Below are 27,747 nucleotides of genomic sequence, written 5' to 3'. Positions count from 1 at the left end.
TAAAAACTTCAAGACTGGGGCTGGGCGCGGTGGCTCAAGCCTGTAATCCCAGCACTCTGCGAGGCTGAGGCAGGAGGATCACTTGAGCCCAGGAGGTTTAGGCTGCAGTGAGCTGTGGTCACACCACTGCACTACAGCCTGAGCGACAGTAAGACGTATCACAGAAACAAAACAAAACAAAACAAAACAAAAAACCCTGTAAGACTGGGATAGAGGGCAATGGATTTTCCCACAATGCACTTTTCCTAACCCTATGAGAAACAAACCAAAGACATTTTTGAAGAAAGTTGCCTTCTGGAGCAGCTTTGGTTTTATTTTTGTATTTAAGGCTGAAGGACAGTTTCAATAAACATGTCTTCTCCCCAGAGGGATTTCAAAGATCATTTTTGCACGTCATATAGGGGAGAATGAGGACGTGAGACACCAAGAAGGTGAAGTTTTCAGGAGCAGAGGAGAAACATTACACCAAGATGTCTGAACTTCATTGACTCACTACCTGGAGCCATTTTTTAGCTGTTGAGTTAAGAAACAGAAAAAGGAGCCTGGGGCTTCTGACTGTTTCACCAGGCTTAGGGGAGTGAGAGGAGGGTTCAGACACGGGTAGGGCCTCTTGGCCCGTTGGTGCAGCCCCGTTGAGCCATCTCCTCCTTTGGCTGGGTGACTCCTTTCTGCTGCCTTGACAACTCCTGGAGGAGAGGAGAAACAGATGGGGCCTCTGGGCTCCTCCCAGCCCTGTAGGGTGGGGCTCCTGCCCTCTCTCTTGAAGTTTACCTGTTGCCGCCACAAGTTCTGCTTCCTTCGTCTTTCCTTTGAATCCTGGGTGGTGCAGGAACTAGCCTTGTTCAGTGGACTTGGGGAGAACTGGAGGGGAAATTCACTGTGTTTTCTGTTAAGCCAGCACTGACCCCAACAACTCCCCTCACTAGTCCAGCTTCCCAAAAGTCTAAACTGAAACAATAAACTCACCTTCTCATGAATCAGATTCTGCAAACAGATGTTCACCTTTTGAATCTGGGCTAACGGGGGGCCACCAGGCTCTGAGTGTAAATCTGTTAGAAAATTCTAGAGGAGGAGTTGGAGGCTGACAACATGGTGAAAACCTGAGGTCCATCTGCCACTCTATTCCGGTCACCACAGGCCATCCCTCTCATCCGGATTCCCTCATCCCAGTACCCTCCCAGGCAGGTGGGAAAATCCAATACTCTTCACTTCCATCTCTTTAGCAGGTCAGTTCCTCCATCCCCTCAAATAGCACAACACCCCCTTTCCCTATTCTTCATGGAGCCTCCCTGTCCATCCCTGCCCCATTGGAATAATCCGGCCACGCCCTCATCTCCATGGAGTGATCCAAATCCCTCTGAATGGAATGCAGACCAGCTTCCTCCAGCCCCAACAATGAACACCAACTTAACACTTGGTGGCATCCTGTCATTACGATGCTGCCTCCCATTCATGATCCCTGACCATTAACTCTCCCCTCTCCAGAGTGGTCTCAGGCTGTGTCTACACATTCCTTGTTCCTCCCTCCCTGGCCCTCCCCCATTCACACAGAGGGGCAGCCCCCATACCTCACCAAGGGCCCCTAGATGCAGCTGCTGTTGCTGTGCCTCCTTCAGACGGTCTTCAAACCAGGCCTGGCCATGTTGTAGCAGCTCCAGCCCCTGCCACAGGGCATCCTGTTCTCTCTCCAGAGCCTGCATCCTCCGCAGCTGGGAAAGGCAAGCACAGAGGCTGACTCTTGTGCCACAGCAGGGCTCTGGGTTATGGCCCTTTCTCTCCACCCCGGTTGGGTTCACTGTGTGGTCACTGAGTGTGAACCCAGACTGGCCACTGAGGACCTGGAGGGCAAGGGGAGGCAGGTGGGAACACTGTGGGCCCTCAAATTGAATGGAAACATAAAGGGCAGGTCTATGGAGAGACTTCCCCTGGGACCTCTTGTTGTACTGATACTCACCCAAAGGAAGAAGCTCCGGGCCCCCGGGTCTTGGCGGCTTGTTCCCAGCGGCAGCAGCAGGACTGTGTAGGGAACCTGCACCAAGGGCATCCTGCCAGAGCCCTGGCTCCCCATGGCTCTGAAGTGGGAAGGGTGGAGCCACTCCCACTGGTGCAGCCCGGGCTGGTCCCTCCCTTCCACCCCTGCCTTGCACCCATCCTGCCTCTGTCAGCCTCTCAGGCCCCTTCCTGCTGTATCTGTCTGAGGCTGGCGTGTTCCTACTTGAGAAGAGAGACCATCTCCCTTGGGCCCCTCTGTCTTCCCTCTAATCTGTTTTGTAGGGCCTCTCTGAAGTGGTTCGTTCTCATGAACGATCCTTGGGTAGAATCTGAGAGTCTTCCTACAGCAAGGACACTGTATTTTTATTGAGGCAGGGCAGGTTCCCCTGTGGACTCCTGCTCTGTGTTTCGGATCTTTCCTAGTCTCTCGTTCTGGCTGGCCTAAAGAAACAGTATCTTTCTTCAAAATAAACTTTATTCCTAATATGAAACAAAATTTCTAGAGAAACTAAAAACTCTGGGTCTGAAGGCGATAAGGAAACAAAGAGGGCATGGCAGCCCACTGGGGTCTCAGGAGGCTGAGGAGGACACAGGAAGGACTCTCAGAGGATGCTGGTGGCAGCAGGCAGCACTTCCTGGCTCATGAAAATGTTCAAGTCCAGGTTAGGATCTTCCAAATCCAGTTTCATAAACTTATCCACTAATGTCTGGCAACTGAAGAAGAGAGAAAATAGCAAGATTTATGGCAGAATGGACAACCAAGTCCCTGGGCAGAGGGGAGAGGCTGTGGCACAGGAAACCTGGGATCTTGAAGATTTAGGGATTTCAGAAATAAATGGTGGGTTTCTGAAGGGCAAAGTGCTGGAGGAAGGCTGAGTCCCTGAAAAGGGGAGAAGAGTTGCAGGAGAAGATGCAGAGAGGGCAAAGACACTGGGGCCACACACTCACTTTTCCATTTGGTTCTTCTTTAGCAAATCCTTGACAGGCTTGATGGGTTTTCCACTGCGGATCAAGTCTGAGACCTAGGAACGACAAGCAAGATGGTGGGAGGAGTACGGCGAGTTGGGGAAGAGAAGGGAAAATAAGGGTCAGAAATCCTGTGGACCTAGACCCAGGCCCAATAGGACTAGGAATGGAAGGGAGCTCTTATGTGGACACGGTTGCACATTTGGATCTCATCACCTCCTTGCCACGAGCCACAAGCTTGTCAGGAAGCCCAGCCTGGGCAGCTGTGTGGGAAGCATGGCTGGCCTTCGCAACACCTTCGCAAACCTGATAGAAGAAGACAAGGTCGTTGCCATCCTCACAGGTCTCCATGGTCTTAAAAGAGAATAAAAGATAGTAAGTATATCATCAATCACCTCCTTCCTGTTCTGAAACCCTTGGCCAATCCTGTGGGGGGGGAGAAAAGGGAAGGGATGTGGTCTCTGTGCTGAGGGAGGCTTTGTTCTGATACAGGAGCCAATCCCCACCTCTGGGAAATGCCCAGCCTGGGGGCCTCCGAGGAGCTAGATTGGTCTCCTCACCAAATACTGCACCAGGGGCCCTTGTGGCAGCAGCTGTAACTGGACAAGGCTCAGAAAGTTGGTGGCCACAAAGATGTGGGGGCATGTGGGTCCACGTGCCAGCCAGTGTCGGAGCACAGCGGCCAGAAGCGCAAGCCCATCCACCTGCAAGGAGGGCAGAGGTTAGGGTTCGGAGCCATGGGGACCCCCATGTGCCCCTTTGTACTTGCACTGGCCTTTCCCTGTCTCATGTTCTATTTCTTTTCTGCCCACACAGCCCTATTCCATCCCAGAGGCCCAGCCTCACTGTCATGCTCCTTCATCCTCCTCCATTTTCCCCTCCTTAGTTTCTCCCCTCATCAGTTTCTCCCCTCACCGTGTTGGTTCCCTTTCCAAATTCATCAATGAGGACCAGCGACTGTGCAGTGGCATTGTTCACTGCTTTTGCCACCTGCAGGGTGTAAGGTGGACAAGGGAAAGTTAGTATTGGAAGCCTGTAACGCAGTGACCACAGTTGGCCTGTGAATAAAGCTATACACGCGCCCTCCCTACTGCACTGCAAGTTCTTGAATGCTGAGGTGCATGCTTTGTTCATCCTCTTTGCCAACAGTGACTCACATGAAGCAAGGGTTCAAGAAATGTTTGTGGTATTGATTCTTCCTATCTCTGACCTTAGTGTTCCCCACTTTCAGTATAAAGGGTATGCAGCAGAGGGCATGCCTTCCTGTTATGCGCATTTTCAGGGGTTTCTTTCCCATTATCCCCTTCCTCAATCCCACCTCCCTTTGTTCCCTTTGACCTGGTTGAGGTCGATCATGAAGGTGGAGAGGCCAAGTGAGATGGATTCACAGCTATGAATTCGTGTGAAGATGGCATCTACTGCCCCAATTTCAGCCTCCTCTGCTGGCACAAAGCTGCCTACCAGGGCCATGAATGTGATCAAGCCTACCTGAATAGGGAAGGAGACAGGGCCTGAGGCTTAGTGCTGTGGGCTGAGGTGAAAGTGAGGCTCAAGGCATGAATGACAGATCAAAGAGAGATGGACAGGGTGAAACAGGAGAAACAGATACACTGACTCTGTCTCTCCTCCCTCAGTCCCAATCATAGCCCCGTTGGCTAATTTAGAATCAGTAAAGAGGCAAGGGACGTGGGCAGAGACATACTTGGGAGTGGTGTGTACCTACTCGGAGACGGGTGAAGGAATCTGAGCCATGGAAAGTTCCATTAGAGCATGGCTCTCCAGTGGAGAATGAGAACATGTGAGGTGGAAGGAAGCACAGGGATGTAGGTGATGGTCCTTTCATGAAGAGCGGGGTCAGAAAACGGGAGAAGAGCTGCAGGAGACTGGGTTGGTTGGCAAGTAGGGGTGGAGTAGATGCAGGAGGTGCCAGAGGCCCAGGCTGCAGGGCTTCTCCTCACCTGTTTGAGGTATATGCTCTTCCCTGATGAGTTGGGTCCAGTGATGACTTTGACCCTTCCTTTGTCCCCACCACATTCTGTGGAGTTGGGCACAAAAGTTCGGGCACAGAGTTCCATCAGAGGATGTCTGCAGTGGGTGGAGAGGCACCTCACATGGCTTGTGGATCAAGATGGATGAACCCCCAGAAGATGTAGCCTTTGGGCCCCTCATGTCTATTCCTCCACCCACCTCTATTCTTACCTGCCATTCTGGATTCGTACCCCAAGGACCTGAGGGGAGTAACGCGGCCTTGAGTAGCCATAGTCCCGGGCAGCACTGGCAAGAGCCAGCAAGACGTCCAGTCGGGAGGCAAGGTCCAATACTTGGGTTAAGACAGCTGCTCGTGCCAGCACCTGGCACTGCAGCTGGTACATCAGCAGCGTCTCCTGGTCTGGGAGTGGGTGAGGGAGGGAGCTAGAGGTCAGCTCCAGGGGAAAGTGAAGAAGAGGCAGAGGCCCCTAGAGGGATCTGGAAACAGGTTGCAGATACAATCTGAGACCTCAAGACATTCAGAGGAAAAGATAAGAGTCAGAGTGAGTGAGACAGAGAACAGGAAGAGAAGGGGCCTGTTGGAAGCATCCCCAAGTTTCCCACTCCCCTCCTTCCCCTGGCTGCTTTTTTTAAAAACATCTTACAATGCATATAACCTCTGGCTTCTCCTCACCCCGGATCTCACAGTGCAGGTCCCCCAGCAATGCATCCAGCTCCTTGGTTCGGGCGCTACGATAGTGCAGCTTCTCCTCTGAGAGAAACTGGGTACAGGGGTACAGTGGTTCAAAGCTGTGGGCTTTGCATCTCTTGGTCCTCCTCTCCTTCCCCATCTTTCTAACCCCACCTCCAGCCCCTAACCCTGACTTCTCTTTCCTTTGTCTCAGTGCTGGTAAAGCTCAGAATAAAACTACAGAGAGACCCCATATTGGGCAGTGCTGCTGTAGGGTAAGGCCCTCCCTCAGCTGCTGACTCATTTTCCTCATCACTCACCTTACAGAGGTTGAGGGTCTTACCATGAAGTCCAGTCCATTAATCTCAAAGTCACTGGCCTCTACCATGAAAGGCAGGCGAGGAATAGAAAGAAGGAAGCCAATCTGGGGAGAGTAAATAGGAGATACTCTACTCTCCTGCTTGGAGACTTACTGGACACCTCCCCTCCCTAGAAGGAGCTTAAGAGATCCCTGTATCCCCACAAAAAAGTGTTCATGTTCTTCAGGCTGCCCCACAAGTTTTCTTATCTACCAGTATGTCTTTCATAAGCCTAATATCTCCCCCAAAAGACCTCTGAAGGCTACACCCACTCTCTTGCCCTCACCAGAGGGATGTAGATGACACTGCATGAAGGAATACGTGAGTCCAGATTCTCCAGCTCCTTGCGGGCAACCTCAGTAAGGAAACTGGGAAGTCCCATCAGTCTTCGCTTTTCTACGAGGGTGGACGACATGGTTATCAAAAGTGAGGCTCCTGCCCTGGTTGCTATGAAGATCCCCAGCTGTGGGAACCACCTGCCAAGGATGGTACTCCATCACTGCGCAGGGCTCACAGGCCCATCCACACCCAACACTCACTCTCATCAATTTCAGGATCTATGTTGGGGAGGACTGTGAAGCGATTTTCAGCAAGGCTGCCCTCAAAGTCCACCTGAGGAGATAAGTACTGTTTCTTAGCACCCGGCACCCTCTCTCTGTCCTGTTCCTCAGCTCTCCTTGGGCCCCAATTCTCCCTGCAGTCCTGCTTTAACTCTCATCCTCCAGATACTTCCCTGAAGTTCTGCCGCCTCCTGTCACCATCCCATTCTTTATCCAATTGACCTCAATATCTTCCATGCTTCCCCATCTCGCACACTGCATTCTCTCTCCCTGACCTCCCTGGGTGCACACTCACTACTTTCCCAATGAGGCTGGCAATATGGTGCAGGTCATCAGAGAACTCTTGGGCAATGTCCCGAAAGAGCTGGATGGACTGCGGCAGGGAGCGGCAGGCATCCCTCAGGCCCAGGGCACCGTACACAGTCTGTGAGAGAAACACAAGTAGGACAGCCCACATCCAGCTTAGGCTGGGGCGGAGATAGGGACAGACTCAGAAGAACAAAGACCAGTAGGGAAGATCACAGTAACAAAGAGGGAAGATCTCAAAGGTGAAAAGAAACAGTGGGAGGCACTGCACCAAACACTGAAGCTACAAAGACAATCAAGATAGGGTCCCAGCCAGGCGTGGTGGCTCACACCTGTAATCCCAGCACTTCAGGAGGCTGAGGCAGGTGGATCACCTGAGGTCAGGAGTTCGAGATCGGCCTCACCTACATGGTGAAACCCTGTCTCTACTCAAAATACAAAAATTAACTGGGCATGGTGGCATGCACATGTAATTCCAGCTACTTGGGAGGCTGAGGCAGGAGAATCTCTTGAACCTGGGAGGTGGAGGTTATTATAGCAAGATCGTGCCACTGCACTCCAGCCTGGCCGACAGAGCGAGACTCTGTCTCAAACAAAACAAAACAAAATAAACAAAAAAAGACATGGTCCCTGTCCCAGATGTGCTCACAGTCTAGCAAGGAAGACAGAAATACATGCAGAAGATGTAAAAGTGAGGTGGTAGGTGCTTTGATAGAGGGTTGTGCAAACTCTAAAACAAAGAAGTTTATACAGAGTCGGGAGAAAGAGAAATTTAGCTATAAAAGGCCATGAATCTGTAATGATACAAGAACAACGACAAAAAATCTCATTGGCTATCAGGGCCGGGCACAGTGGCTCACACCTGTAATCCCAGTACTTTGGGAGGCCGAGGTGGGTGGATCATGAGGTCAGGAGATCGAGACTATCCTGGTTAACACAGTGAAACCCCATCTCTACTAAAAGTACAAAAAATTAGCTGGACATGGTGGCGGGAGCCTGTAGTCCCAGCTACTCAGGAGGCTTAGGCAAGAGAATGGTGCGAACCTGGGAGGCGGAGCTTGCAGTGAGCCGAGATGGCGCCACTGCACTCCAGCCTGGGCCACAGTGCAAGACTCTGTCTCAGAAAAAAAACAAAACAAAAAACCTCATTGGCTATCTTGGAGAATGTTAGGGAACTAATTTACCATATTGATAGCTAGTAAATAAAGGTGAGGGGTGCTCATTTCTGCAGCACATATACTAAAATTTTGAAGGTTACGGAGATTAGCATGGCCACTGGGCAAGGATGACACACAAATTCACGAAGCGTTCCATATTGGGAAAATAAAAAAAGAAAAGGGCTGGGCATGGTGGCTCACGCCTGTAATCCCAACATTTTGGGAGGCCAAGGCAGGTGGATCACGAGGTCAAGAGATTGAGACCATCCTGGCCATCATGGTGAAATCTCTACTAAAAATACAAGAATTAGCTAGGTGTGGTGCCGCACGCTGATAGTCCCAGCTACTCAGGAGGCTGAGGCAGGAGAATCACTTGAACCTGGGAGGCGGAGTTTGCAGTGAGCCGAGATCACACCACTGCACTCCAGCCTGGTGACAGAGTGAGACTCTGTCTCAAAAAAAAAAGAAGAAAGAAAGAAAAAAAAGTGGGAGAAAAATCAAGCAATTTTCTGTATTTCTATATGATTTCTATCACTTGGCAACCAAATAGATGAAAGGAAGTTTCTTTTTACAGAAATTTCTGGCTAATAAATGAAGAAAGAATGAGAGATTTAAATAATACGACTTTGTAATCGCTAAAGAATTAATAGATAGCTGGGCGTGGTGGTGGCTCACGCCTGTAATCCCAGCACTTTGGGAAGCCGAGGTAGGCAGATCACCTGAGGTCAAGAGATCAAGAACATCCTGGCCAACATGGTGAAACCTCGTCTCTACTAAAAATACAAAAATTAGCTGGGCGTGGTGGTGTGTGCCTGTAAGTCCCAGTTACTCAGGAGGCTGAGGCGGAAGTATCGCTTAAACTCAGAAGGCAGAGGTTGCAGTGAGCCATGATTGTGCCATTGCACTTCAGCCTGGCAACAGAGGGAGACTCGTCTCAAAATAAATAAATAAATAAATAAGGAATTGACATATCAGATATTATGTTCCTCTACTTCCAAAACAGTATTGAAAAAAAAAACCTAATCATGCTTCTAGAACTAAATATTAATTTACAGAAACTATAGAAGAGCGAGAAATGTGCCAAAAACATCTAGGAAATGCAAACAGCAAAATCCAGGCTAAGGGAAAACACTGTAAGACAAATAATAATCTAGTTTCTTCAACAAATTGCAAGGAGAAGGAAAAGAGAAAAAGAAAGAGAGAACAAGAGAGAAAAGATGGAGAAGGAACCTGTAGATTAAAAAGGACTAGAGCCATCATCTGGCTGGGCATGGTGGCTCACACCAATAGTCTCAGCACTTTGGGAGGCCCAGGCAGGAGGATCACTTGAGCCCGGGAGTTTAAGACCAGCTTGGGCAACATAGTGAGATCCTGTCTCTACAAAAAATAAAAAATTGGTCAGGCGTGATGGCTCAGACCTGTAATCCCAGCACTTTGGGAGGCCGAGGCAGGCAGATCATCTGAGATCGGGAGTTCGAGACCAGCCCGACCAACAGGGAGAAACCCTGTCTCTACTAAAAATACAAAATTAGCTGGGCATGGTGGCACGCACCTGTAATCCCAGCTACTCAGGAGGCTGAGGCAGGAGAATCGCTTGAACCCAGGAGGTGGAGGTTGCGGTGAGCTGAGATCACACCATTGCACTCCAGCCTGGGCAACAAGAGCAAAACCCCATCTCAAAAATAAATAAATAAATAAAAGCAAAAAATAAAAAATTAGTTGGGTGTGGTGGCCATCACCTGTGGTCCCTGCTACTCAGGAGGCTGAGGTGGGAGGATCACTTGAGCCCAAGAGTTTGAGGCTGCAGTGAGCTACAATTGAGCCATTGCACTCCAGCCCAGGTGACAGAGTGAGACCCTGTCTCAAAAAAAAAAAAAAAATTTTCAGATATTTGATGATATCAAATAATATAATTTTTAAAGTAAGATAACAATATTGTTATTCTTTTTTTTTTTTTTGAAACGGAGTCTCGCTCTGTTGCCCAGGCTGGAGTGCAGTGGTGTGATCTTGGCTCACTGCAAGCTCCACCTTCTGGGTTCACGCCATTCTCCTGCCTCAGCCTCCCGAGTAGCTGGGACCACAGGCACTCGCCACCGCGCCCAGCTAATTTTTTGTATTTTTAGTAGAGATGGGGTTTCACCGTGTTAGCCAGGATGGTCTCAATCTCCTGACCTTGTGATCCACCCGCCTCAGCCTCCCAAAGTGCTGGGATTATAGGCGTGAGCCACCGCGCCCGGCCTGTTATTCTTTTTAAAAAATAATTTTCTTTTAGAAATTACCCTGAAATATTGGCCGGATGCGGTGGCTCATGCCTGTAATCCCAGCACTTTGGGAGGCCGAGGTGGGTGGATCACGAGGTCAGGAGATCAAGACCATCCTGGCCAACATGGTGAAACCCCGTCTCTACTAAAAATACTAAAAAAAAAATTAGTTGGGCATGATGGTGTATGCCTGTTATCCCAGCTACTTGGGAGGCTGAGGCAGGAGAATCATTTGAACCCGGGAGGTGGAGGTTGCAGTGAGTTGAGATCGCACCACTGCACTCCAGCCTGGGTGACAGAGCAAGACTCTGTCTCAAAAAAAAAAAAATTACACTGAAATATTTATGGATGAAATTATATAATGGCTGGGCTTTGCTTAAAAATAATCCAAGAAAGCCAGGTGCAGTATCTCAGGCCGATAGTCCCAGTTACTCTGGAGGCCAAGGTGGGAGGATTGCTTGAGCCCAGGAGTTAGAGGCTGCAATGAAATATGATCACACCACTCCACTCTAGCCTGGGTGACAGAGCAGGACCTTATTTCAAAAAACAAACAACAACAACAAAACCCACAAAATAATCTAACAGGGGAAAGTGAGGGACGATATAGACAAAACATACTGTGCCAGGCACTGTGGCTCCCACCTATAATCCTAGCATTTTGGGAGACCAAGATGGGCGGATTACTTGAGGCCAGGAATTTGAGACCTGCCTGGCCAACATGGTGAAATCCCATCTCTACTAAAAATACAAAAATCACTCGGGTGTGGTGGTGGGCTCCTGTAATCCCAGCTACTTGGGAGACTGAGGTAGGAGAATCACTTGAACTCGGGAGGCAGAGGTTGCAGTGAGCTAAGATTGCACCACTGCAATCCAGCCTGGGCGACAGAGCAAGACTCTGTCAAAAAAGGGCAGGGAAGGGCAGGGCAGGGAAGGGCAGGACAGGGAAGGGAGAAAAAATAAATATATTGGCATAAGTTAAAGTGTTGAAACTGTATGGTGGGTACATGGGGGTTAATTATATTACTCTAAATATTTTTTACATTTTCCTGACTACAAAATTAAAAAAAAAAAAAAAGAGGGAGGCCGGGCAAGGTGGCTCACACCTGTAATCCCAGCACCTTGGGAGGCTGAGGCAGGTGGATCACCTGAAGTCAGGAGTTCAAGACTAGCTTGGCCAACATGGTGAAATCCTGTCTCTACTAAAAATACAAAAATTCGCCAGGCGTGGTGGCAGGTGCCTGTAATCCCAACTTCTCGGGAGGCTGAGGCAGGAGAACTGCTTGAACCCGGGAGGCAGAGGTTGCAGTGAGCCAAGATCGCGCCACTGCACTCCAGCCTGGGGAACAGAGCAAGACTGTCTCAAAAAAAAAAAAAAGAAAGAAAAAAAAAGAGGGTAGAATAAAATTGGACAGCATATCTAGGGCACAGACAGTCTGGAACACAGGCTGAGGTATTTTACCTGGACTTCTGGGATTCAAGAAGGAAGGCCTTACCTTGTAGAGAACCTGCCAGTCGCTGACCTTGGTGTGGGACAACTTCATGCGTTTCAGAATCAGCTACAGTCAGACAAGGTTACAGCCAGTTTTCCCTTCCCTCATCGTAATGCCCCTCAAGAAGCCCAATGCCCAGTATCAGCCCTCAACCTCCTTCCCCACCTCCCTGCCCTCCACCCTGGGCTCACGGGCACGTTCTTGATGTGACCCAGGAGCCGATGCAGCATCTGAGCCATGTCCAGATTCTGGGGCAGCAGAAAAAACTGAATGACGTCCAGACGAGAATTGAGTTCCCCCAGGTCATGAGTCGGACGTGTGAACCATAGCCTGGAAGTGAGGGTTAGGGTGGGGTTACTAGAAGTTACATCTATTATCATCTTGATCTCAGTTTGCCAAAAGTGTGTCTGCAGTCCCTGGGGATTGTGGCAATATGTATCCACGGTGTACTATGGGAATGTAGTGGCAAAGTGCAGTGTCCTACCCATTCAGGTGTGTTTACATGTATCTACTGAAAATTGCTAGATGTGGGGAGAGGGATTGCATTGGGAGTTATACCTGATGTAAATGACGAGTTGATGGGTGCTGAGGAGTTGATGGGTGCAGCACACCAACATGGCACAAGTATACATATGTAACAAACCTGCACGTTGTGCATATGTACCCTAGAACTTAAAGTATAATAATAAAAAAAAAAGTAAGAATTTGCAAAACTGATTAGTTTCACTAGCAATAAAAACATGGCAATTAAAAAAAAAAGAAAATTTCTAGATGTGAGCATAATTGTGTCTACATATCACAGTTTCAATGGATAAGACCATGTGTAATTCCATGTATATAAGTAACGGAGCTTGTCAATATTTTAGAAGGACAGCAGTGTGTTGAGGTATTTGTGTGCCAACACTGCAGTTCGCTCTGCGGCTGAGTAAGAGACGGTGAGTCAGTATGAGTTTGTATGTCTGTATTTAGCTATGAAAGTGTCTCTGGGTAATAGCAACAGACATTCGTCTTTTCATGTTCTTCCTGTGAAAACACAACTGTCCCATTAGGGATGATAAACCTTTAATTCATAATAATGGTCAACTCTGCAGAGAAAAAAGGATTGGGGAGGGACATTTAAGGGGCTTCAACAATATTGTCTTATTTATTTATTTATTTTGAGACAGTCTTGCTCTGTCGCCAGGCTGGAATGCAGTGATGCAATCTCAGCTCACTGCAACCTCCACCTCCCGGGTTCAAGTGATTCTCCTGCCTCAGCCTCCCGAGTAGCTGGGACTGCAGGTACATGCCACCATGCCCAGCTAATTTTTGTATTTTTAGTAGAGTCAAGGTTTCACCATGTTGGCCAGAATAATCTCAATCTCTTGACCTCGTGATCTGCCCGCCTCGGCCTCCCAAAGTGTTGAGATTACAGGCATGAGCCATCATACCCGGCCAATAGTATCTTATTCTTTTTTTTTTTTTTTTTTTTAAAGACAGAGTCTTGCTCTGTCACCCAGGCTAGAGTGCAGTAGCACAATCTCGGCTCACTGCAACTTCCGCCTCCTAGGTTCTGGGATTACAGGCACCCGCCACCGTGCCCAGCTAATTTTTGTGTTTTCAGCAGAGACGGGGTTTCACCATCTTGGCCAGGCTGGTCTCAAACTCCTGACCTTATGATCCACCCGCCTCGGCCTCCCAAAGTGCTGGGATTACAGGCGTGAGCCACCGCGCCCAGCATGTCTTATTCTTAAATTGGCTGATGGATGTATAGATATTTGTATTATTATTATTATTATTATTTTTGAGATGGAGTCTTGCTCTGTCACCCAGGCTAGGATGCAGTGGCGTGATCTCAGGTCACTGCAACCTCTGCATCATGGGCTTAAGTGATTCTGCCTCAGCCTCCCTAGTAGCTGGAACTATAGGTGTGTGCCACCATCCCCAGCTAAATTTTTTTTTTTTTTTTTTTTTGAGACGGAGTCTCGCTCTGTCACCCAGGCTGGAGTACAGCAGCTGGATCTCAGCTCACTGCAAGCTCCGCCTCCTGGGTTTACGCCATTCTCCTGCCTCAGCCTCCCGAGTAGCTGGGACTACAGGCACCCGCCGCCACACCCGGCTAATTTTTTGTATTTTTAGTAGAGACGGGGTTTCACCGTGTTAGCCCGGATGGTCTTGATCTCCTGACCTCGTGATCCGCCCGTCTTGGCCTCCCAAAGTGCTGGGATTACAGGCTTGAGCCACCGCGCCCGGCTAAATTTTGTATTTTTAATAGAGATGGGGTTTTGCTGTGTTGGCCAGGCTGGTCATGAAATCCTGACCTCAGGTGATCTGCCTGCCTCAGTCTCCCAAAGTGCTGGGATTACAGGCGTGAGCCACCACACCCAGCCATTTGTATTATTAGTTTTTATAGAAACAAGGTCTTGCTATGTTGCCCAGGCTGTTCTTAAGCTCCTGGCCTCAAGCAGTCCTCCTGCCTTGGCCTCCCAAAGTGCTGGGATTATAAGCATCAGCCACTGCACCTGGCCCAATAGCATTATTATTTACATCTTTTTTTTTTTTTTTTTTTTTTGAGACAGAATCTTGCTCTGTTGTCCAGGCTGGAGCAGAGTGGTGCGATCTCAGCTCACTGCAACCTCCGCCTCCCAGGTTCAAGCGATTCTCGTGTCTCAGCCTCCCGAGTAGGTGGGATTACAGGAGTGCGCCAACACACCCGGCTAATTTTTGTATTTTTAGTAGAGATGAGGTTTCACCATGTTGGCCAGCCTGGTCTCAAACTCTGCACCTCTGGTGATCCACCTGCCTTGGCCTCCCAATGTGCTAGGATTACAGGCATGAGCCACCACGCCTGGCTAATTATATCTTTTTTGTGTGTTGGAGGTATTTCCTAATAAATTAAAATAAATTCATACACAGAAATAAATGTCTCATCTGTGTTTGTCTAATTCTGGGTACCCCTGTATCCTTATTGGCCATGAAGAGTGTGAGACTCTGTAGGGACTTGTGAGCCCACAAATTCTTTTCTACATAGAGCAAGTAACTAAGGATGCCATTTTATGTAAGAGCCAACATGTGTACACACTAGGGCCTGAAGCTTTGTATCTTACTTTGCAGTCTGTGGCCAGTTACTTTGGGTTAGAACACCCCAGATTAGAATGAAGCGGAGCATCCAGATGGCTTCAAGGGTGGGTTTCAGGTACCTCTGCTCCTTGGTCACTGAGGGCTCCCACCAGAACAGTGTAGGCCAGTCTATAAATAGCCATCCCCACTTTAGAAAGCACTTGCGCTGCACTAAACACTTAGGTATCTCTGATTCATGTCCTGCTAGTACTGGGAAAGACTTCAGTTAAGCCAAACTCCGTAATTTAACAACTGAGAAAATGAAATTGTTAAAAGATAAGCAACTTGCCCAAAGTCATACTGCCAATGAGAACAGCTAAGTCTCAAAATCATGTCTCCAGACTCCTAGGACAGTGCTCTTTAAAGCATACTGTGACATTCAGGAATATTCTTGGTGCCCTATCCAGCTTTTAGTTCTTGAACTCCTGGCCTCAAGCAATCCTTCTGCCTCAACCTCCCAAAGTGCTGGAATTACAGGCGTGAGCCACCACATCTGGCCCTATATTATTATTTACATCTTTTTGTGCATTAGAGGTATTTCCTAATAAATTCAAATAAATTCATACATAGAAATATTAATAAATGTGTCACCTGTCCTTAGTTCATTAGATTATATGATGATTCTTCAAGTTATATGCTCTCATGCCCTGTCTGATTCCATCTGGGGAATTTGCACTCCTCCCCCACCTTAAATCCAGCTCTCTTCTCCACTGAGAATTCTCTCCCTCCCATCTGTGGCTGAGATTAAAGATCTGCACCTGAAGCACTGGAGAATGTGCGGGTAATTAAATTCCTGGAGATGCTGATTACCTGATTACCCTGCTGATTACCTGGAGATGACCTCAGAGATTATCCTAAATTAACCCCTACAAGATATACATTTCAGCAGGAGATGAGGTAGGGGAAGGACTGTGCACCTGAGGCTAGCAAAGGTTTCCACTCTGAGTGTTTAGAGATGGTGTTACCAGTGTATTTGCCTTTGTGTTGTGCTCACACGTTGAGTGCTACTATGTACAAGACCATGTGTCAGACACTGAGGTAACAGGTATGGTCACTAGATAGAATTCATAGCTATGGAGGCAAGCAGATTCACTGACTGCTAATTCTAACCTGATGTGACAGTGCAACTAGAAAAACATAAACAAGCACTATGTGAGCACAAGGAAGGTGCACATCAACTCCTTACAGGTACCTGTAAAAGCCAAAGGGTAACAGTTGGGTTGCACCTTGAAAAGGATGTACTTTTTTTTTTTTTTTTTTTTAAAAGACAGTCTCACTCTGTTGCCCAGGCTGGAGTGCAGTGGGGCAATCTGGGCTCACTTCAACCTCCACCTCCCTGGTTCAAGCGAGTCTCCTGCCTCAACCTCCTGAGTAGCTGATAATAGAGGCACGTGCCACGACACTGGGCTAATTTTTATATTTTCAGTAGAGAAGAAGTTTCACCAAGTTGGCCAGGCTGGTCTCAAACTCCTGACCTCAAATGATCCACCCACCTCAGCCTCCCAAAATGCTGAGACTACAGGCATGAGCCACCGTGTTTGGCCTAGATGTAAGATTTTGATAGGTACAGAACAAGGAAAAGACTTTCCAGAAGGAGCATCATAAACACAGGCATGACATGTTTCCATAATGGCAAGTGGCCCTAAATGACTAGAATATGAGTTAGATCCAGTAGGAAAGGACTTAGCAGGGGTTTGGGAAGGTAAACCTGGAAATTAAAATGGGTAAATGTGACGGACCCTGAACATCATTATACTGCTAAAGATGATAATCTTCATCCTGAAGTTAATGGGAAAACCTCCTGAGGTTTATGTTATTTTCTTTCTACTTAGGCTATTTAAAAAGTGGAGTGACGGCCGGGCACAGTGGCTCATGCCAGTAATCCCAGCAGTTTGGGAGGCCAAGGTGGGCAGATCACCAGGAGTTCGAGACCAGCCTAACATGGTGAAACCCCATCTCTACTAAAAATACAAAAATTAGCCAGGCGTAGTGGGTGCCTGTAATCCCAGCTACTCAGGAGGCTGAGGCAGAAGAATTGCTTGCACCTGGGAAGTGGAGGTTGCAGTGAGCCGAGATTGCGCCATTGCACTCCAGCCTGGGCAACAAGAGCGAAACTCAGTGACAAAAAAAAAAAAAAAAAAAAAAAGGAGGACATGCTTAATGCTTAGATCTCTGTTTTGGAATGACAGGTTTTTTGTTTCTAGCTCACTTGAACTGGCAGAATGATAGGTATTTTAGAATGAAGAGTGGATTAGAAAAAGAAGAGATGGGCCGGGCGCGGTGGCTCAAGCCTGTAATCCCAGCACTTTGGGAGGCCGAGATGGGCGGATCACGAGGTCAGGAGATCGAGACCATCCTGGCTGACACGGTGAAACCCTGTCTCTACTAAAAAATACGAAAAACTTAGCCGGGCGAGGTGGCGGGCGCCTGTAGTCCCAGCTACTCGGAGGCTGAGGCAGGAGAATGGCGTAAACCCGGGAGGTGGAGCTTGCAGTGAGCTGAGATCCGGCCACTGCACTCCAGCGTGGGTGACAGAGCGAGACTCCGTCTCAAAAAAAAAAAAAAAGAAAAAGAAGAGATTAATTGGCCGGGTGCGGTGGCTCACACCTGTAATCCCAGCACTTTGGGAGGCTGAGGTGGGTGGATCACAAGTTCAGGAGATCAAGACCATCCTGGCTAACATGGTGAAACCCCCTCTCTACTGAAAATACAAAAATTAGCCGGGCGTGGTGGCGGGTGCCTGTAGTCCCAGCTACTCAGTACGCTGAGGCAGGAGAATAGCATGAACCCAGGAGGCAGAGTGCAGTGAGCTGAGACCGTGCCACTGCACTCCAGCCTGGGCAACAGAGCCATCTAAAAAAAAAAAAAAAAAAAAAGAAGAGATTAGAGGCAGAGAGACCAATTTGAAGGCAAAGGCAATGCTCCAGGTTAGAAATGATGATGACCAGAATTAGAGCAGTGGAAAGAGACAGGGATACCTGGGAGAGACATTTCAGGATAGAATCGATAGGACTCAGCGAATAATTAAATATGGGAGATGAGGGAGAAGCATCAATCCGAGGTTCATGGCTTGAGAAGGTGTACTGCCAGCAATGCCATTAACCAGCAAAGGGAATGCAGGAAAAGGAAGAGATCTGGTGGGCATCAGTTTGGATGCTCTGAGTTTGAGCTGCCTGTGAAGACTGCAGGTGGTGATACGCAATTAACATTCACATATGGAGGAGTTCAAAACTAGAGACGCAAATTTGAAAGTCATCACAGAAATTTGAAGTGTGTTTTCTATAACTAAAGATAACCATGCTAACATAGCCATGTGTTACATTAGCATTTTGTTTTGGGTTTTTTTTTTTTTTGAGACAGAGTCTCATTCTGTTGCCCAGGCTGAAGTGCAGTGGTGCAATCTCGGCTCACTGCAACCTCCGCCTCCTGGGTTCAAGCAATTCTCCTGCCTTAGTCTCCCGAGTAGCTGGAATTACAGGCACCCACCAATATACCCGGCTAATTTTTGCATTTTAGTACAGATGGGGTTTTCCCATGTTGGCCAGGCTGGTCTCGAACTCCTGACTTCAAGTGATTCACCCACCTTGACTTCCCAAAGTGCTGGGATTATAGGCGTGAGCCACTGTGCCCGGCCTTACATTTCATTTTTTCCTGCTGCTTGTATGTGTGCAAGTCTATGTATCATCAGTGGGTATATGTGTACCTGTGCTGACAACAAAAAATGAGATGAGTATCAGCTACTACACAAGGCTGTCATAAGGATGAAAAGCATTTAAGCCAGTGCTCAGTAAAGGGCAGTTGCTTTACTACTCCTAGGTGGGGTGGTGTATGTGAGAATCTGTATACTGCCATTAGTAGGCTTTAGTATGGAGTGTGCATATGGAATTCATGCATTAGTGTGTAGTACGTGAGGGACCCACTCACCTGAGCAGCTTCTCTCCCCGCTTACAGCGGCATCTGTTGAGGATTCCTGTGAGGGATAAGGCAGGGAGTGAACTTGTTACAAGGCAGGGACAGGGAATGGAATATGTGTATGTGTCTAAGCTGAGGCATCCAAGTCAGAGGTGCTGGTTGTTGAGGAAGGTGGCCTGGGAGGACACAAAGGCAGCCAAAGCTGGTGCCTGAACACAAATATGAGCTGGGATTACCATACATGGAGATGGGGGGAGGGATGGACACTCACAGGGATGCTTAGCCAGAAAAATACACAAAGCAGGCCTAGTTAAAACTCAAGAGCCGGCCGGGCGCAGTGGCTCACACCTGTAATCCCAGCACTTTGGGAGGCCAAAGCAGACGGATCATGAGGTCAGGAGATCGAAACCATCCTGGCTAACATGGTGAAACCCCGTCTCTACTAAAAATACAAAAAAAAATAGCAGGGCATGGTGGTGGGCACCTGTAGTCCCAGCTACTTGGGAGGCTGAAGCAGGAGAATGGCATGAACCCGGGAGGCAGAGCTTGCAGTGAGTGGAGATCGCGCCACTGCACTCCAGCCTGGGCAACAGAGCGAGACTCCATCTCAAAAATAACAAAAAAATAAATAAATAAATAAATGAAACACAAAAAACTCAAGAGCCCTGCCGTCCACCAAAAAATACAAAAACTCAAGAGCTGGCCAGGCAGGGTGGCTCATGCCTATAATCCCAGCACTTTGGGAGGCCAAGGCAGGAGGATCACTTGAGCTCAGGAGTTTGAGACCAGCCTGGGCAACATGGTGAAACACCATCTCTACTAAAAATACAAAAAAATTAGCTGGGTGTGGTGGTGCGGGCCTGTAGTTCCAGCTATTCAGGAGGCTGAGGTAGGATGAGGCAGGAGAATCACTTGAACCCAAGAGGCGGAAGTTGCAGTGAGCCGAAATTGTACCACTGCACTTCAGCCTGGGTGACAGAGCAAAATTCCATCTAAAAAAACAAAACAAAACAAAACAAAAACAAAACAAAAACAAAAAACTCAAGAGCCCAACACACATATGTAAAAAACTGGACGGCCGGGTACGGTGGCTCATGCCTGTAATCCCAGCACTTTGGGAGGCCGAGGCAGGTGGATCACCTGAGGTCAGGAGTTCGAGACCAGCCTGGCCAACATGGTGAAACCCCGTCTCTACTAAAAATACAAAAATTAGCCAGGCGTGGTAGCAGGTGCCTATAATCCCAGCTACTCGGGAAGCTGAGGCAGGAGAATCACTTGAACCCAGGAGGCAGAGGTTGCACTGAGCCAAGATTGCACCATTGCACTCCAGCCTGGGGGACAAGAGCAAAACTTTGTCTCTCTCACACACACACAAAAACTGGACACAACTTACTGAGATATGAAACCATATGAATATTTGCAGAGATGTCCCTAATATACCCTAAAGCCAGAGACAACTGATAAAGACTATACAAATCAAATAGTTATGCAGTTACAAAGCTCTCCTCTATATACAAGGCCTCCCAAAGTCCCTAACAGGTACCCAACTAGTAGAAACATTCATACAAACCCAGGGAAGGAACACAGAATTGGTAAGGTAATGGCTAATACGCAATACTGTACAGTCACAAAGTATGGGAAGATGCTCAAGCTTGGGTGGTGGGGGGTACTAAGAGGTAAGAAGTTGGATTGGCATGAAAGAGATATCTGACAATGGGAGTGGAGTGGGAAGGGAGGCTGGGACACATCTTTGGAGCCAATTGCTTTTCTGGTAGGTCTTTGTAATGTGAGATGAGGGATGGGGCATACCTACCAAAGAGGCTGAGCCCCTCCTTCAGTCCACTGGCCACTTTGTATGCTGAGGGGTGAGACTCGCTCTTAAAAATCTGTAGAACACTGTCAAGGAGAAATGGAGGAGTTTGGGGTAATTTGGACTTTCGAAGGGAATAAGAATTGAGGACTGAGAAATGGAATGGGGACAGGGGATATCCTCCTGAGTTCACATCTTTTTTTTTTTTTTTTTTTTTTTTTTTGAGACGGAGTCTTGCTCTGTCACCCAGGCTGGAGTGCAGTGGTGCAATTTCAGCTCACTGCAACCTCTGCCACCTGGGTTCAAGCAATCCTCCTGCCTTAGCCTCCTGAGTAGCTGGGATTATAGGCGCACAACACACCCAGCTAATTTTTGTATTTTTAGTAAAGACGGGGTTTCACCATATTGGTCAGGCTGATCTCGAACTCCTGACCTCAGGCGATCCACCCGCCTTGGCCTCCCAAAGTGCAGGGATTACAGGCACGAGCCACCGAGCCCAGCCGCGATCACATCTTGATGTAAGGTTTGTCCCTTACTTTTCTTTGTCTCAGTTTCTCCCTATAGAAAGAAAGTTAATATCTTTATGCTTTTCTTCCTCTCTTTCCCTCAAAGCCCCCCTTCCCTTTCCTTCAAGGAGAGAGATCTTAATAGCCCCAGGATTAGGGAAACTAGAGCCTCATTAGGATTACTGGGGCATTAAATTTAATCCTTCTCCCTCCCCAGAGACAGCAGCATGCCTCCACCTCTTTACCTGTAAGTGTCTTGATCTATGTTCACAAGATGAGTCCTGAGGACAGAAAACAAGCAGGAAGGGGGCTGGGGTATGAGGGGTCTGAGTTCATTCCACAACTGCACTTTCTTTGCCCTCCTTTCTGAATATTGTCCCAGTCTTCTTCCCAAAGTCCCATAAGTCCTTAGGTTCTCCCGGGTGTCCTAGAGCACTTGACCCACTGGGTCACAGCCACACCCACACCCCACCCCCATTTTACTTTTCAGGCCTCCCAATCCCACATTACTTTGGTTGGGGTTGGGGCGAATCACCTACAACATAAATTTCTTAAAGCCCAGGATGGGGACGCTGACATTATAGTCTTCCAGTTCAACCCCGATTCTTCTTCGACCCAGGAACTTCAGCAGCCCTCCAAGTGCTCGAACCTGGGAGGGGATCAGCAGTGGAATTGGGGTAAATCTTAATCTCCTGAGGGCTGCAGAGCACCAGGGAAAGTTATTATTTTCCAGGGCTAGGCCAGTACCTCCCAGAACTCAGCCCTAGCACTGAGGTTCTTGTGCCTTTCTCCAACCTGCCGCCTCCCAGCCCTTATCCCCCAGGACCAATCTTACTGTGAGGAGGCAGTCAAAGGGAATAATGGAAGAGAGGAAGAGAATTTTCTCAGTGGCAGTCATGGAGTCTGGGATGAAGGAGTAGTTTCCAGAAAGGAGGCGTTGTTTGCTTATCTCCAGACCTATTTGAGGGAGGTAAGCAAAGTGAAAGGTCTTGTAGCTCAATTTTTTCACCCCATTTTAAGAATAAGACAATAGAAGCAAGAGAGATGATTTGACTTGCCCAAGCTCACACAGGCAGTTAATGGAAAGCTAAAGCAAGAACCAAATTTTCAGATTCTTAGTCTAATTCTCTTTTTATTCCACATATAATATAAAGATACTTGGCTGAAAGCACAGCCTGAGAAAGATAAATGGCTGAGGAAAGTAAGATATCTGTCTGGAATTGAGGATTTTGGTCAAAATGATAATATTACTAGAACTAGTAACACTAATCCCTTAATATCTAATTAGGATAGTACACTCCTGCTCTTACTGTAAACCTAGGAAGGTTATGGAAGTGCCTTATGGATCATAATAAGGGTCACTGAGGCAGTGCCTTTTGGTTTTGTGATAAAAGGCTTTAACTTAATGGGAGAAATTCCAACAATAAAATCTGTCCAAAAATTGTCACCACTCCTCAGGGGAGGCCCTCATCCCTAGACATGACTTGAGCAGAGGCTTCCCAATAAGCTGCATATTATTAAAGGGTAGGAAACAGGAGATATCTTGCGGGGACTGGTCATAGGGGTGAGAAGCACAAAGGTTTAAGATGACATAAGGCAGAGGGGAGATCTGTGATGATGAAGGTAGAGTTAGGGGGAAAGAATGGGACACCGGAACAGGGAATTATGCAAAGCAAAAGGAAGGAGATACCAAAATCCACACTTGGCAAAAATACGATTTCAGGTCTTTTAGGCTGTCTGTGCTCCTGGGAGGCTGTTGGGGAGGCAAAGAAAAGGCTATCATTCTGTACATCTCAGTCGTTCTACCTCTGTCTGACACTCCCTCTCACCCAATTCTAGCCCCCTGGAACATTCCATACATTAGTCCTTCCCCATTTTCCCTCTATCTTTTACCAAGTCCTTACCAAGCTTTCCCAGAAATCGAGTCATATTCTCATCCTGTTTGGCACTCGTAACAACAGACTGGGGATTGATCTCATCCAGAACTTGGAAGGAGAACAGAGATCAAATGAGTTAAAGGATCTCTGTCTTTGACTGAGAGAAAACCCATGGCCCTCCTCTTCCTACCCCTCTCCTTCTCAAAAACATTTCCTCCCTAGGAGTAGGAAGTGATCTGCACATCGGGAACATAGGTAGACGTTAGGAATGAGATTTAGAAAAGTAGTAAGAGTGGTGGGATGGTGGGAGGGAAGTGGGATGCTCTGGATATTGTCACTAAACTGTAAACCCCTGGAGAACAGATGTGACTGATTTGCCCAGGGCTGAATCTGAGGCACCTGAAACACTGTAAATACGTCATATACCTTTGTGGCCAGGCACAGTAGCTCATGCCTGTAATTCCTGCCTTTTGGGAGGCCAAGGCAGGCAGATCACTGGAGGCCAGGAGCTCAAGACAAGCCTGGCCAATGTGGTGAAACCCCATCTCTATTAAAAATATAAAAGTTAGCCAGGCATGGTGGCAGATGCCTGTAATCCCAGCTACTCGGGAGGCTGAGGCAGGAGAATCGCTTGAATCCTGGAGGCGGAGGTTGCAGTTAGCCAAGATCGCACCACTACACTTCCAGTCTAAGTGACAGAGAGAGACAGCGTCTCAAAAAAGAGCAACCAAACAAACCAAAAAACAACCTCACAAATATTTGTTAAATAATGAAATGAATTAGTAAAAACAAAAGATGGAGACTCTGTGAGGCAACTGTAAAATATATTGAGTCAGTGCTATACTTTGGATGTGATTTGTCCCCACCAAATCTTGTGTTGAAATTTAATCCCCAGTGTGATAGTGTTGTGAGGCAGGGCCTAGCAGGAGGTGTGTGGGTGATGGGAGTGGATCGTTCATGAACAGATTAGTGCCCTTCCTGGAGTGTGTTGGTGGGTATGTGTGAGTGGTTTTCACTCTATTAGTTCCTAACAGAGCTGGTTGTCAAAAAAAGATTGGCATCTGTCTCCCCCTTGCTTCTTCACACCCTGCCTTCCCTTCTTCCATGAGTTGAAGCAGCCTGAGGCCCTCACCAAATGAAGATGCCCAATTTTGAGCTTTCCAACCATCCAGAATCATGAGCCAAATAAAAACTTTTTTTTTTTTTTTTTTTTTACAAATTACCCAGACTCAGGTATTTCCTTACAGCAACACAAAATATGCTAGACAGTGAGGTGAGTTAATGTAAGTGAAACGTGGCTGGGCGTGATGGCTCACGCCTGTAGTCCTAGCACTATAGGAGGCCAAGTTGGGCAGATCACAAGGTCAGGAGTTTGAGACTACCCTGGCCAACCTGGTGAAACCCCATCTCTACTAAAAACACACACAAAAAAATGAGCTGGGTGTGGCGGCACACGCCTGTAATCCCAGCTACTCGGGAGGTTGAGTCAGGAGAACTGCTTGAACCCAGGAGGCGGAGGTTGCAGTGAGCCGAGATTGCGCCACTGCACTCAAGCCTTGGCAACAGAGTAAGACTCTGTCTCTAAAAAAAAAAAAATGTGTGTGTGTAACACATTTGCAATCCCAGAGAGCAGAGGAAATCCTGGTTCCGTCCCCACCTCTCTGGAGAAGCTTGAGGCTCTCGTGGTCTGGGGCATCTGGCATGAAGTGGATAGTGGAGTCACTAGTATCATAGTAGGCAACGCCCATGTATCCTGAATTCCACAGCACACACAGATGGATCTGTCCAGCAAGAAAGAAAGGAAACTACTATTGGAATCGCTCCAGTGTAGGGTTTGCCATGCTTTATGTAATTTAATCATTTATCAAATATCTGAGATAGGTATCATCACCCCCATTTAGTGAATGTGAAATAGCCACTCAGGAGGTAAGAGACTTGCCCAGCTCTTCCCAACCCTGTTTTTGTTTTGCTTTTTTCTTTTTTTGAGATGGAGTCTTGCTCTGTCGCCCAGGCTGGAGTGCAGTGGCACAATCTCAGCTCATTGCAACCTCCGCCTCCCAGGTTAGAGTGATTCTCCTGCCTCAGCCTTCCCAGTAGCTGGGATAACAGGCACGCGCCACCACGCTCGGCTAGTTTTTGTATTTTTAGTAGAGACGGGGTTTCGCCATGTTGTCCAGGCTGGTCTCGAACTCCTGAGCTCAGGTGATCCGCCCACCTCAGTCTCCCAAAGTGCTGGGATTACAGGTGTGAGCCACCGCACCCGGCCCCCAACCCTCTTTTTTTTTTTTTTTTTTTTTTTGAGACGGAGTCTCGCGCTGTGTCACCCAGGCTGGAGTGCAGTGGCACGATCTCGGCTCACTGCAAGCTCCGCCTCCCGGGTTCACGCCATTCTCCTGCCTCAGCCTCCGAGTAGCTGGGACTACAGGCGCCCGCCACCACGCCCGGCTAGTTTTTCGTATTTTTAGTAGAGACGGGGTTTCGCCATGTTAGCCAGGATGGTCTCAATCTCCTGACCTCGTGATCCGCCCGCCTCGGCCTCCCAAAGTGCTGGGATTACAGGCTTGAGCCACCGCGCCCGGCCGACCCAACCCTCTTTTATTGTAACTTCCCATCAATTCTCCATTCAAGTTCCTACTCCCCTCAGAGACCTCGGCCAGCTCCTCCTCCTCCTCAACTTCCTCCTCCTCGGCCTCCCTGGGGCCCGCCACTGGGGCCGGGCTGGAGAAGCCAGAGGAGGCCGCCCCAGGTCCCGGCCCCTGCGGTGTCCTGCTTGGGTTCACTCCTAAGGAGGCCATGAGCTTGGAGGCTCTGCGGATGCAAAAAGAGAGAGCAGTTCGGAAGCAACGATTCACGGAGAAGGCCGGGGTAGGCTGGTGCGCAGAATGCAAAGCACTAAATACTTCTGCGAAAGGGCTGCGTGGCAGGGCTGACGGGCGTGGAGAGCTGTGGGCACAGTGGGTGAATTTTCAGGTTTGTAACTAAAGTACAGATTGTGGGAAACTCCACGCGCCCCACCCTCATTCCTGTCACGCGGAGGTTGCACTTTGGAAGGAAGTGGTCTGAGAGCCCTGTGGGGCGATCGTGCACGTCTTATCTCTCTGCCTCTGCCAACCACGCGCCAGGACCACAGCCTCACGCTCTTATCTTCCTCCTCCCCCAGCTGCCGCCATTGCAGCGTTTTCCCGCCTTTTCAGTAACCTGAGTCCCAACACGCGGGAGAGCGCCCCGCTGACCAACCGCCAGGAGCCTGCAGGAGGAGCGCGCCGGCGCGTGGGCGAGGTGCGCGCGCACGCCCCCCGCCCTCCTAGCCGCTATTGATTGGAGAGGCCCGGATCCAGCCTAGAGATCCGACAGGGCGAGGAGGAGAAGCAGACTGCCGTGGCTGAAGAATCTGGACACTGATTGGCCTATTCGCCTTCGGGGCGGGTCCAGAACGTTCAAACTTCCCGGCCTCTGCCGTTGCGTAGCAGCCGGGCCTCTAGCCCTCACTGTTTCTGGGCTTTGATTGACGCAGTGGAAAGCCCGCGAGAAGGTCGGACGAGGGGCCGTAGTGTCAGTCCCTGGAAGGGGTTTGGGAGCGTTGCGGGAGTTTGAGGAGGAGGCCAACCTTAAAGAGCCAGAGGCGCTTTTTTTTTTTTTTTCCCCCTGCAACAACTCTAAGTTAATATTTGTACCCTCTGAGTTAATATTTATACAGAGCTTAGAACAGTGCCTGGCAAACAAAGTAAGACCTAAATGAGCGATGTTTCAAATAAGCGGAAACAAGCAGGACTCCTGCCTCAGCCCTCCTACCGTGCCTGTTTCTGGGTGCAGGGTATGACCACCCCCATAATGGCACGACGGGGCCTAGTTTATTATTTAAACCCCTCAAGTGGAGGTGGAAGCATTCGAATTACATCAAATTCTGGCAGAGAGAAGTAGATCTGATCAGAAGAACACCTACACCCCTATTGGGACATGCCCATACCTCTTCGCACATCTACCCACCCCTGAAGACAGAGGTATCATTCATGCATTCGGCAACTATTTATTTAGTGCCTATTCTGGGCCAGGGGATAGACTCAAAGCGGTGAACATAACGAAGTCCCTGCTCCATAAAGCTTATTTGTGCGTGTGTGTGTGTGTGTGTTGCTGGGGAGGTTAGGAGGGAGAAAGAAGGAAAGAAAGGGAGGGAGGGAGGAAGGGAAGGTAGGGAGGAAGGAAGGAAGGAGGGAAGGAAGGAAGGAAGGAAGGAAGGAAGGAAGGAAGGAAGGAAAGAAGGAAGGAAGGAAGGAAGGATATTCCCTTTAAATGCACCATCCTCCCCAGCTTTGTTCCTAATACCCTGAGATGGGGAGATTCCTCCCCAGCCCCCCAACCCAAGAAGTTAGGAAAGATGGTGGGGGTGAGATGACCTAGCTGTGCTAACCAGTAATTGGAAAATCTCCTCTAGCAAGAAAAGTGGGGGAACAGAGTTAAGGGCTGGGTTAATGGTTACCCCTGGCAAATCTGTTGAGCAATGGAGCCATAGAAACTTGGAGGAGGTTGGTGACAGCTCTGGGGAGTGTCAGGGAGGGACCCACCTTCCAATCGGGGGTGTGAAGCGATTAGAAACTGGTTTACCAAGCCCAGGAAGGGGAGGGAGTGGAAAGAGAAGCCCGGAGAGGGAAAGAGGAGCTACTGAGATAGGAGAAATGCAGGGGCAAGGAGGTGAGATGGAGGGAAACCTCTGATGCAGGATTTGGGGGTACAGCCCTGGCTCTGCTGAATGGTTTCAGGAGAGGGCAGCGTTGCCTGTCACCTGGTAAATTAAG

General features: G+C 48.6%; 2 protein-coding genes and 1 non-coding gene across 5 annotated transcripts; 1 reads left to right on the top strand and 2 right to left on the bottom strand.

Moving 5' to 3' along the window:
• Positions 1-274: 274 nt before the first annotated feature.
• Positions 275-4,416, bottom strand: SAPCD1 (suppressor APC domain containing 1). Of its 2 annotated transcripts, XM_025383703.1 has the most exons (11): positions 4,297-4,416; positions 3,874-3,948; positions 3,519-3,662; positions 3,265-3,312; positions 2,941-3,014; positions 2,556-2,706; positions 1,955-2,072; positions 1,569-1,709; positions 967-1,062; positions 772-861; positions 275-686 (listed from the first exon to the last, which is right to left on the bottom strand). In XM_025383703.1, exons 7-11 carry the CDS (start codon positions 2,066-2,068, stop codon positions 591-593), a joined length of 537 nt encoding a protein of 178 aa, XP_025239488.1. In that variant the 5' UTR covers positions 2,069-2,072; positions 2,556-2,706; positions 2,941-3,014; positions 3,265-3,312; positions 3,519-3,662; positions 3,874-3,948; positions 4,297-4,416; the 3' UTR covers positions 275-590. The 2 variants fall into 2 exon arrangements, with proteins under 2 accessions (XP_025239488.1, XP_025239486.1); XM_025383701.1 differs by lacking the exons at positions 2,556-2,706; positions 2,941-3,014; positions 3,265-3,312; ... (1 more) ...; positions 3,874-3,948; positions 4,297-4,416 and having other exon boundaries at positions 275-861; positions 1,955-2,470.
• On the bottom strand, positions 2,450-26,267 carry MSH5 (mutS homolog 5). Of its 2 annotated transcripts, none has more exons than XM_025383700.1 (25): positions 25,996-26,267; positions 25,603-25,762; positions 24,612-24,735; positions 22,982-23,062; positions 22,768-22,830; positions 21,913-22,034; positions 21,617-21,726; positions 21,323-21,358; positions 20,575-20,657; positions 18,774-18,819; positions 11,942-12,080; positions 11,754-11,816; positions 6,832-6,960; positions 6,516-6,588; positions 6,263-6,372; positions 5,961-6,041; positions 5,621-5,708; positions 5,158-5,347; positions 4,917-5,043; positions 4,297-4,446; positions 3,874-3,948; positions 3,519-3,662; positions 3,175-3,312; positions 2,941-3,014; positions 2,450-2,706 (listed from the first exon to the last, which is right to left on the bottom strand). In XM_025383700.1, the coding sequence occupies exons 2-25, from the start codon at positions 25,747-25,749 to the stop codon at positions 2,595-2,597; spliced, it is 2,505 nt and encodes an 834-aa protein (XP_025239485.1). In that variant the 5' UTR covers positions 25,750-25,762; positions 25,996-26,267; the 3' UTR covers positions 2,450-2,594. The 2 variants fall into 2 exon arrangements, with proteins under 2 accessions (XP_025239485.1, XP_025239484.1); XM_025383699.1 differs by having other exon boundaries at positions 26,153-26,261.
• LOC112623928 lies at positions 8,058-8,162 on the top strand. The gene has a single exon (XR_003119275.1). It is a non-coding gene; the product is annotated as a U6 spliceosomal RNA (small nuclear RNA).
• Positions 26,268-27,747: the final 1,480 nt, after the last annotated feature.

This window comes from Theropithecus gelada, chromosome 4 (assembly GCF_003255815.1).
Source record: "Theropithecus gelada isolate Dixy chromosome 4, Tgel_1.0, whole genome shotgun sequence".
Lineage (NCBI taxonomy): Eukaryota > Metazoa > Chordata > Mammalia > Primates > Cercopithecidae > Theropithecus > Theropithecus gelada.
Note: the sequence above shows the minus strand (reverse complement) of the source record. Positions and strands in the feature narration are given on the sequence as shown.

Coding starts and splice junctions, on each gene's coding strand:
- SAPCD1 (XM_025383701.1), bottom strand. CDS start 2,068: ATGGGGAGCCAGGGCTCTGGCAGGATGCCCTTGGTGCAGGTTCCCTAC. Junction 1,710..1,954: donor CCCGGAGCTTCTTCCTTTGG/GTGAGTATCAGT, acceptor TGCCTTTCCCAG/CTGCGGAGGATGCAGGCTCT. Junction 862..966: donor AGAATCTGATTCATGAGAAG/GTGAGTTTATTG, acceptor TTTCCCCTCCAG/TTCTCCCCAAGTCCACTGAA.
- MSH5 (XM_025383700.1), bottom strand. CDS start 25,749: ATGGCCTCCTTAGGAGTGAACCCAAGCAGGACACCGCAGGGGCCGGGA. Junction 24,736..25,602: donor AGGAGGAGGAGCTGGCCGAG/GTCTCTGAGGGG, acceptor CTTGCTGGACAG/ATCCATCTGTGTGTGCTGTG. Junction 5,709..5,960: donor TTAATGGACTGGACTTCATG/GTAAGACCCTCA, acceptor CCCTGTACCCAG/TTTCTCTCAGAGGAGAAGCT.